We start from the raw sequence: 10,479 nt of genomic DNA, 5'->3' as shown, positions 1-10,479 counted from the left end.
GGGGGGGGGGGGATTTGTCTGAAACATTGGGTTTCCCTTTCTCTGAGGTAAATTCACTATACTTTTTTTTTTTTTTATCAATTTTACTAAATAATATATTTTTTAGTTTGTGAAATTAGCTATTCTACCATTTCCAACTTTCTTCTATTTTTTACTTGTTTCAGTCATTAGACTGTGGCCATGCTGGGGCATCACTGAAGAATTTTAGTTGAATGAATTAACCTCAGTACTTAGTTTTTATTATCTTAAAGCCTGGTACTTATTCTATCAATCTTTTTTGCTAAACCACTAAGTTACAGGGACATCAATACACCAACATTAGTTGTCAAGTGATGGTTGAGGACAAAGACACACAGACACATATATGATAAGCTTCTTTCAGTTTCCATCTACCAAATCCACTCACAAGGCTTTGGTCAGCTTGAGGCTATAGTAAAATACACTTGGCCAAGGTACTACACAGGACAGAACCCAGAACTATGCATGGTCACAGTCCAATGACTGACCCAGGTAAAACAAAAAAATTATTCACAACATTATTATGTATTAGTATACAAAAACTGGTGCAGGTAAAGAATATACACACCTGACGTTTAGGGTTAAGGTTATGCCAAAAACGGGTGGTGTGCATATTCTTTACCTCCGCCCCAAAATGATCTTCTACCCCTTATTTTCTTTCCAGGAAATGAAGCTGTGACTTACTATGAACTGAGTTCTATATTTGGACATGACACTTTCTTGCTTGATTTAAATGGTGTCGGCAGTGCCATGAAGGTAAGCTCAGGTCAACCTGGATCTTCAGACCGTTTTATTATATTTGTTTTCTGAGGACAGCTGTGTGAAGAAGTGCCAATCTCTAACTTCGTTAATATTGTTAATTATTATGCTTTCAGGGTTTTCTTGAGACTAATATGAAAGAATATGGAAGAGCTGTGGAAAGAAAAAGAGAAGCTTAAACCAAAATTCTTGCAAAAGCTTTTTATGGTTTGATACAAAAGAACAAGAGAATAAATGGCATGTTTCTAAACCAACTGAAAGTGTCTAAAGATTATGGTCCAAATACAAATGAAAGTTTGGTTTCTATGAATAAATAAGTCAAAAAAGAGAACTTCAAACACTGATTACCAGGAAGAAATTTGCCAATCAAAACTGAAATGGTTGCAACTAATTTCTACAGGTTTTTGAGAAAGAAACATTTGAGTGTTGAAGAGGAAATCTTTGACTGATTTAATTGTAAATAACAATATATTTTTGACAAAACTAGTCACTTTGACTATAATAAAATTATTTTTCTAAACAATAACAAAGCATTTAACCAATACTATAAGCTGATTAAAATAAGATGGAGTATTTTGTATGCTCTCTCTCTCCCTCTATATATATATATATAACAACAACGATTTTCTGATGGAATTTGTAAATATTTAATGCATTGCTGCAAGTGTAGCAATGTATTAAATATTTTTAAGTTCCATCCTAGGATTATTATATTTATCCTACATTATATTGGTATAATCATGATGCAACCCTAAGAAACTGACTCATTAGTCGGTATCATTAAATGGTAGCCAGTATAATGAAATAAAAGCTTTATTTGCATACCCTTAACATTACCATAAATTAATTTAAAAGCTATTTATATATATGTAAATATTCTGTGGGTTAACAAGGCTACCATTGGTTTCATGCCAAGACTTCTCAGCAATTGAGAATACCTTATCCAAGATGGTGACGAGTGCCAACTTCTCAAGTGGCAGACTTGATAATTGCTGACAGTTCTCTGCATGAAACCAGTGGTAGCCTTGTTAACTTACAAATAAAGAATATTTATCCACCAATGCATTGTTGAACACTCATTGTCACTGTTTGACATTAGAGTATGTATATGTATGTGTGTGTGTGTATATATATATATATATATATATATATATATATATATATTGTACATTTACAAAGTTTATATTTAAGCCTGCTAGCTTACAACTGTTTGATGTAAGCTAACAGTCTGACAAAGGCGAGCAGACTAAAACTTCGAAAGTCACTGTCAATCCTTCTCCTTGTAAAAGTATATTATGCATTCTACAAAGAAGGATTGAGTAATTCCTCAGTTTAATGTCAAATTGTTTCTTTTTTTGCTTTTTTATAACTCAACATAAAACATACATATATAAGAACTGAGTTCCTCACTATTACTCATCATATTATGCAATCTTTTGCTTCAAAACCATATTTTAAATGATATATGACTAAGCTCTATACCATGTATTGAGCACTATTTTTCTTAATATTTGGTGATATATGCACACATCAGTTTTAACATCATTTATTTTTAAATGGTATGGTTTTAACTGTATTCAATTTACCTTCATATCGTGTTTTAAATGTCATTAAAATAAAATATTTGAGATATAAATTTAATTTAAATGTTTATGAAACTCAATAATTTGTCCTTTTGTGAGAAGTCATATAAAATACTGATTCACTTTAGTAAGGGCATCCAGCTGTATAATTTTTTCAGGGATACATAAAATACTATTGTGGATCCTAGATTTTCTATTTTGTTGCATGGACCCCCAAAACCTCTTATATGGACGCTCAGGGACCATATGGACCCCCGGTTGAGATCCTTCAATTCATTGGGTCCCATTCAAGCCATGCTAGCATGGAAGATAAACATGATGACTCTCCCTTTACTCTTCACCCCATCATCTATTCTTCCTGTTGTGTTGAGGTAGGTTTTGTTTGGCCAAATGCCTTTCCTGTCACCAACCACTGCCTATTTCCAAGCAAGGTTATATTTCCTATGGCCAAAACATATCTTTCACAAAAGACTGGAAATGAACAAAACTTGTATGGTGTTGATGATCCTTTACGACCATCACAAGATTATCATCATAAAGGTAAATACATTATATATGATGGGATTCAGTTTCTATCTACCAAATCCACTCACAAGGCTTTAGTAGAAGACACCTGCCTGAGATGCCACACAGTGGGACTGACCCTGAGACTTCATAACGTCAGCACCTAAAATAAATTTTTAATCAATAACTCTGAACAAAATCGTACAAAAGTACTTAAAATTTTATCAACAGCAACATAGATTTCTTGACAAGGTACAAGACCAGTATTTTGTAAAGGAATCATATAATCCATAATGTCCATGGTATATTACTGGTACTTATCAAACATATAAAGGATGAACCCAGTAGGACCTGGACTTTAAAATATGAAGCACCAAAAGGTAATGCATCCAAGCCAATGTTCTATAGTCTCGTCCAATTCCACTGTCTTTTATATATATATATATATATATATATATCATCATTTAATGTCCGTTTTCCATGCTGGCATGGGTTGGACATCTATATATACATATGAAATGAAAATCTGTACAGAAATGTCATCATAAAATAGTGGTTGATGTTTTCAGATAGAGTTCATATATACAGCACTTTGGCCCCTTTGTTAGTGTATTGTACCCCATACTGTGAAGTTGAAAGTGTCAGAAAATTTAAATCAATTACAAGAATATAATTTAAACAAATTAAACTGCTTTCATATCCTCTTTCTTCACAGCAGAGATGCACCAGGAGAGATCAGGTTTTAAAATTCTCAAGTAAACTTTCTTCTTGTATTTCCTTTATTTGTCAATGAGTGTTCCCTTGGGGCGCTTTTTAGCTTCTTCTTCTGCCTGTTTAATAAAAGAAAACCAAAACTTCAACAAAAGGCCAATCTTTTAGACTTCCTCTCTCACACAAACATAATTTAAAGTCAGTTAGTCTCTAAGTATGAAACTATTTAGATAAACAGAATGATTTATCAAACATGAAACAGTGTTGGAAAGCCCCTCCATTATGATGTGAAAATATTACAAATTGGTGATAAACTATTAGCAAGTCAAATCTGAAATACAGTTTGTCTTCTCTCAAATTAATAACTAGATGAAGATACAGTCTTCATCAATACTGTAAAAGCTCAATGGATCAGAGGCAATTACTGAACAGTATTAATGCAGAAAAAAAATATTAAAACGTAATTTTTACAAATGAATATCCCCTTTACCATTCCTTTAGGTTGGCAAACAATACTGACATGAGATTATTAGTGTAAAAGTGCAGTATCTTCATCTCAAAGACTGTCAGACTAAACCGAGAAATCATTGTATATCTGGCATCAAGAATGGTTAAAAAGAAAACAAAACAGCCAACCACAAACTCTTACCTGTTCCATTAATTTCTTTTTACTCATTCCTTTCCTTAACAGTTGTTTCTCAATAACTTTAGCATTGGCAGCATAGGAATCAGCAATTTCTTTCTGGAAGAAATAAATATAATTGTGATTAGAACATAATTCCATAAAAATAAACATTTTCAACATGACTGAAATCAGTAAAAGATGATAAAAGCAAAAATAGTAGGATAGACATTAAATTACTTACAGCTTCTATTTCTTCTTCTTCTTCATCAACAGTTGATACAGTAACAGAACTAAACTTGCCCATATTTTTGGTATGTTTGGTTAATGTGACCTGGGAAGATAAAGGAATATTTAAAAGTTAAGAAATTCTTTTTCCAACATCTCTTTCAAGTACCAATACATTGATTGGAAATGCTATAGAAATAATTTACTTGCTCTATCACAATACCAACATCTATCGTGAACTGGGTTAATATATGACACCACTGGTTTGTTTATAAAAAAAAAAAAGTCTCAAAGAATCGCCCTTGGTCCTATATGCAAAACTAAACATCCCATTAGCTAATTTTGCTCCTGATACTCATTTTCCTGAAAATGCCTTGCTGAACTTGGGGTGTGCTGATATCCCCAAGTGTCTTTTATGCCATCAAATGCAGTATATAAAGGTCCTTGATACTTGTGTGTATTTTAAAGAAATATATGGTACTGCCAACTATTTTAGTCTTGAAAGGGTTTAGGAAAACTTTTGTTGATGCAATGTAAGTTTCAAAAGAGAAATTCTTGAGATAGTCTATATAATTAGCATCAGTCCCATAACTTAGTCAAATCTAAATTTACTGGACTCTATGCAACATTAATATGTCTTGTTATCACTAATTAATGATACAGGAAATCATCCTTGGTGTAACTTTTAAGCATTTACCAACCATAACATTTTCTTTACTAAATCCTTGGATGAAAATAAAAATTAAATTCCAAATCCCAGGTAGGATGAAAAAAAACTCTTTGAGAATTCAGTGTGTTACTAATACGGGTTTTCAATTTTGAAATATAATCCTTTTGAAGTCCCCATTACTATTCTTAATGGTTACAATTATTTGTGCAACTTATTTAACAATAAATTTTAGTACCGATGAATTAAAATAAAAGATAACCACCCTACAATGGTTGATGGCATATAAAGCACACAGCTTTTTTTTTTTTAATAACAAAGTCTCAAAAAATCACTTTGGGTCCTACATGCAAAGTTGGACACCCCATGAGCACATTCTTTTTCCTAAATATTCCCTGCTGGACTCAGGGTGTGCTAATATACCCATGTGTCTTTTATGCCATCAGATACAATATTGTGTGTATTTTGAAGAAATATTCGATACTGCAAACTATTTTAGTCTTGAAAAGATTTAGGACATCTTTGTACATGCAAGGTTTCAAAAGAACTAATAACAAAGAAAATCGTTGGCAATTCTCACCTTCTTCGGTTTAGAAATCTGACTATATACATCAGTCTTGACGCCTTCTCCAGCCTCTCTAAGCGCATCTTCCACTATGAACATGACATTGCTTTTACCCTGGTGATGGTAATATAAACAAAGACCGCATCTGTCAAAATAAACAGGTATTTCTTCTGAAATGTCATCATCTAGCAAGATTCCAACCAAACACATGATATTAATGACATAAAAATTACAGAAGGTCAGCTGCTTATAATATTAAGCTGGCCATTATACCTTTTTATTCCTTGATGAGTTGGGCCTCTAAAAGTTTAATGGTTCAATCAGTTAAGGTACAATGCTAGTGACAGAATGAAATCAAGGAAACTTTTTTTCTCTTGCAAGTTAGCACTCTATTAACTTAACCAACTGAAATTCTCTGTAAACAAGAATGGTTATATGTAGAATATATAGAGAAAAAGTATAATACTGTCAATTAATTCTTACCGTTTGCATTTTTGTCGATACTGTTTTTCAACACCTTCAGGTCTGTAAGGAGAAACATGAATAGAAAACTAGATAAAAAAACTTTTCAGAGTATTTGAATTTATATAAGATAACAATCATTTGAAGAAAATATAAATTATTGGTAGTTTTAGGTTATAAAAAAAATGTGATATCTTTTATGCAACAGTTGTTAGATTTGGTAGTAGTTTCAGGGAGAGAGTAAGTCGATTACATCAACCCCAGTACATGACTGGTACTTATTTTATCAACGCCAAAAGGATGAAAAACAAAGTCGACCCCAGCAAAATATGAACTCAAAATGTAAAGACAGATGAAAAGTTACAAAGCATTTAACTTGGCGTGCTAATGATTCTATGATTCTGCCAGTTTGCCATCTTTCAACAATCATTAATTTAAAAATGTGTCTAGGAAACAAAAAATCTTGTCATTTGTAGATACCTTCTCAAGTAGATAATTTCGTCTGGGTCACATGTGATTTTATGAGCATGTTTCTGACCATCTATCACTCTAGCACCATCTCGTTTCCTCAGAGGCAACTTCTCCATGGGGCAATCTAATAAAACAAATGATAAATATAAAAACGACACAAGTTAAAATTTGATTTCAGACAGAGACAAGGCCTTGAATTTGGGAAGTGGCAGTGTATAGGTAATACCATTGACATGACTGGCATTTTATTTTATGGATGCCAGAAAGGTGAAAGATAAAATTAAATATGAGACGTTTTGGCATTGCTTGTTTGGTGTCACTGCTTTGAAGCTGCCTTATTTGACACCAGACATTTTCATGTTTTTGTCTGTTTGTCGGCTCCTTTCTCTCTCTCTATGTCTGTAAGCATATTTCTCTTAGTGTATGTTTGTATCAAACACGTTCAATTAATAAACTGTAACGTCTCTCTATCTATCTGCACATGTACGAGGTCTGATTAAAAAGTACCAGGACTGTTGCTATGGTAACGAAGCTAAAGTACACAGATTGAATCTGCTTGGCACAAATTGACTTTGAACTCTGTCATGCATGCACACTGAGATATAACATTCTTGCTCAGTTCGGTTGTTTATAGCAATGCTTAGAAGTAAAGAGTGTAGAGAGTGGTCAACTCAAGAAGATGGGATTTCAGCAGCAAAGGATCTCCTTGATTGTGTCAATCATCATCATCACTGTTTAACGTCCGTTTTCCATGCTGGCAGGGGTTGGGTAGTTTGACTGAGGACTGGAGAGCCAGTATGCTGCGCCAGGCTCCAATCTGATCTGGCAAGGTCTCCGGTTGAATGCCCTTCTGAACGTCAACTACTCCAAGAGTTGTCCAGTCAACCATGTCAAATCATCTCATTTCTCAGTAAAATCAACCTCAACGGGATTTTCGACTTAAAATGCGAAGGGACATAACTCTTCCACTTACGTCAATCCACTAGCTTCCAAAATTTCAAAAATAATTATTTCAGTAATATTTTCTGGTCTATCAATCCTCACCTCGTGCATTTTTATATTCTATACCACATTTCAATTGATCCAATCTCCGACTGTTTTGAGATATACAAAGCGGAATTGGACGGTGACGTATTAGTCAAGGATATAAAGACCCAGTATTAGAAAGAAAGGGGTGTTGTTTCAGGTTCGTGCTACAGGCGAGGCTACTCTGCACAGACTATTGCACACAAGAGAAACTGTAAAATCATGTTTAGTATTCAGGTTATTCTGTTTAATGCGATGCTTATTCATTCAGGTGAAGAATTCCAAGGAGAAGTAAGGGTTCACCAAGGATCAGTCTTCAGTCCCCTCTTATTTATCATAGTCCTCCAGGCAATAACAGAGGAATTCAAGACAGGCTGCCTCTGGGAGCTCCTCTTTGCTGATGACCTGGCCCTCATAGCTGAATCACTACCAGAACTAGAGAAGAAATTTCAGGTGTGGAAGCAAGGTTTAAAATCGAAGGACCTTAGAGTCAATGTTGCAAAGTTCAGAAAGCTCCTACCTTTGCTAGTGACAAAGGGCCTCTAGCTCAGAGTGAAAAGTAGACTGTATGATGCATGTGTGTGAAGTGCCATGCTACATGGCAGTAAAACATGAACCATGGTTATAAAAATGAGTGGGAAACTTGAATTTGCAAAATTTAGACATTTAACTTTAGATCTCTTTTGGTGAAAAATTACATTGTTGGTTCCAGGTTTTCAGTGTACCAATCACTGGTTCTTTGAATTACTAATTACAATAAAGATATAGGAGCATCAGTAACTTGCAACAGAACAAATGTCACAAGAGATTTCATTTGAAGAGCATCGATTTTTCTTGCTGCTATATATGTCTGAAAGATATATATGTGTGTTGTGTGTTTGTGTTGGCACTCCGTCGCTTACGACGACGAGGGTTCCAGGTGATCCAATCAACGGAACAGCCTGCTCGTGAAATTAACGTGCTGAGCACTCCAAAGACACGTGTACCCTTAACGTAGTTCTCGGGGCTGGCCCTTTGAATTACAAGCACAACAGAAACAGGAAGTAAGAGTGAGAGAAAGTTGTGATGAAAGAGTACAGAAGGGTTCGCCACCATCCCCTGCTGGAGCCTCGTGGAACTTTAGGTGTTTTTCGCTCAATAAACACACACAACGCCCGGTCTGGAAATCGAAACCGCGATCCTATGACCGCGAGTCCGCTGCCCTAACCACTGGGCTATTGCGCCTCCACGGATAGATAGATATATACATAAGAGGTATCAAAGCCGGAAAGAGTTATAGTCCATTTAATTAGGAAGAGAATTAGCCTAGATGAGATGCAGTTACAGTGTTCCCCACTGCTTACAGGGGGTGACTGAGACATCACTATGCTATCTAGTTTACACTTAAGGAGGGCTGAGCCTTTCATGGTTACTTCTCTTACACAATGCTGACAACTTGGACGCGAAGATCGACTCCCCATTTCCACCAGCATCAACTTTCTAACTTATTCAAAAATTTATAATCATAGTAGTAGTAGTAGTAGTAGTAGTAGTAGTAGTAGTAATTATTGTTCTAGCAACAATACCGCTATATTCAATTATAAAAGTGCTGTATTAGAAGGAATAAACGACCCAAGAGTATATTAGATGTAACACAATTTCAGCAGCATATATTCAAGGAAAAAAATGTGCCAGGAACAAAATTGTCTCATAGGGAACTCAGCTATGGATAAAGGGCCCGGAGCGATTTTTTGAGACTGTTTTTTATGGCAAAGTGTGCCTTCCATAACATCAAAGAAGGTATTTAAGTTAAATAAATGTGCAAAATGCTTAAAATACTTACCAAGAATCAACGACATTTGCCCACATATACAGTAATAAATGTAAAGTGGTTTCTCTCCTTGATATTCTTCTTGATCTTTAGTGTCAGTACAAACTACGCTTCTGGACACGACTTTCGGCATTTTGTCCGATAAATTTTATTTTTGACTTCGACTCGCAATAACCGATTCTTACAAAAACTTATAACAAAATATCACAACTTCCGTATCCGGTAAGTCCATTAACTCTGACTTTCTTAAAAACTTGCATTTTTCTTATAGAAATATAACACCTCTTACTCTTTACAACAACACTTCGCTATTATCTTCGAAATAATAAGTTAAAATTTCCGCAACATCCACTCAACACCTCCGAAAAAACAAAAAAAACAAAAAACAAAAGAAAGCAAAAAAGAACAACAGCAACATAAACTTGAATGGAAGCAGAACCATAGCTTCAAAATGTCATTATTGATTCCCAACGATGTCTTTTCACTCTGCGATAAAATAACTAGACGTTGGTATCTTTTCAAATATCGTCTCCATTTAAAGCTGACGGAGAATTTGACGTGTAATCCTCAAGTTATATTCCTGAAAAGAGATATTGTCTTTATCGAGCGCTCCTGCTATTGTCGTATTTCACACAAGGTAATAATATCTAATACAGAGCACAGTGGATTCCATTATCGTAGTACCAATGAAGCTAGCATATTAAAATGAAAGCTTCTATAAAGTAGACATATAGTCATTCAATGAGAAGTGATATATCATTATAAAGCCTTTTTTTTTCCTCCTGTTTTTTTTTTTTTTAATCCTTTTTCCTTCAGATATTCATTTCACACATTTACGTTTATAACTACAGGCAGCATTAGCAGTGCTATTAATAGTAATAGTAGTAGTTGTAGTACCACCTGCCTGCACCGTCGTCCAGTCGCGGCAACCGTCATCACCGCGTTGTCATCAGAGTCCAGCAACTAACAAAGCCAATACCATTATCACTAAGTCGAGGGATTCTCTGTGTCCCCGCTCCTCCTCCTCCTTACCCCGACCACCTGATAACCGAC

At 34.8% G+C, this 10,479-nt stretch overlaps 2 protein-coding genes across 3 annotated transcripts in view; one reads left to right on the top strand and one right to left on the bottom strand.

Annotated features, from left to right (window-relative positions):
- Positions 1-2,413, top strand: part of LOC106867363 (uncharacterized) — a 17,411-nt gene extending 14,998 nt beyond the window's left edge. The window contains exons 10-11 of the mRNA XM_014912215.2: positions 683-774; positions 894-2,413. Of these exons, the coding sequence (XP_014767701.1) occupies positions 683-774; positions 894-956 (155 nt within the window). The 3' untranslated portion in view covers positions 957-2,413. The remainder of the gene's footprint in view (positions 1-682; positions 775-893) is intronic.
- Positions 1-9,672, bottom strand: part of LOC106867364 (STING ER exit protein) — a 24,865-nt gene extending 15,193 nt beyond the window's left edge. The window contains exons 1-7 of one of the 2 annotated variants that reach the window (XR_008264729.1): positions 9,439-9,672; positions 6,600-6,714; positions 6,141-6,182; positions 5,673-5,802; positions 4,442-4,531; positions 4,225-4,317; positions 3,591-3,694 (exon numbers count right to left, since the gene is read on the bottom strand). Coding sequence is in view for 1 of the 2 variants with exons in the window: in XM_014912216.2 (XP_014767702.1) it covers positions 3,644-3,694; positions 4,225-4,317; positions 4,442-4,531; positions 5,673-5,802; positions 6,141-6,182; positions 6,600-6,714; positions 9,439-9,559 (642 nt within the window). In the remaining variant the exon portion in view is untranslated. Of the gene's footprint in view, positions 1-3,066; positions 3,695-4,224; positions 4,318-4,441; positions 4,532-5,672; positions 5,803-6,140; positions 6,183-6,599; positions 6,715-9,438 lie in introns of those variants that run through there. The other variant, XM_014912216.2, reaches the window with a different exon arrangement.
- Positions 9,673-10,479: the final 807 nt, after the last annotated feature.

Source organism: Octopus bimaculoides, chromosome 8 (assembly GCF_001194135.2).
Source record: "Octopus bimaculoides isolate UCB-OBI-ISO-001 chromosome 8, ASM119413v2, whole genome shotgun sequence".
Classification (NCBI taxonomy): domain Eukaryota; kingdom Metazoa; phylum Mollusca; class Cephalopoda; order Octopoda; family Octopodidae; genus Octopus; species Octopus bimaculoides.
Note: the sequence above shows the minus strand (reverse complement) of the source record. Positions and strands in the feature narration are given on the sequence as shown.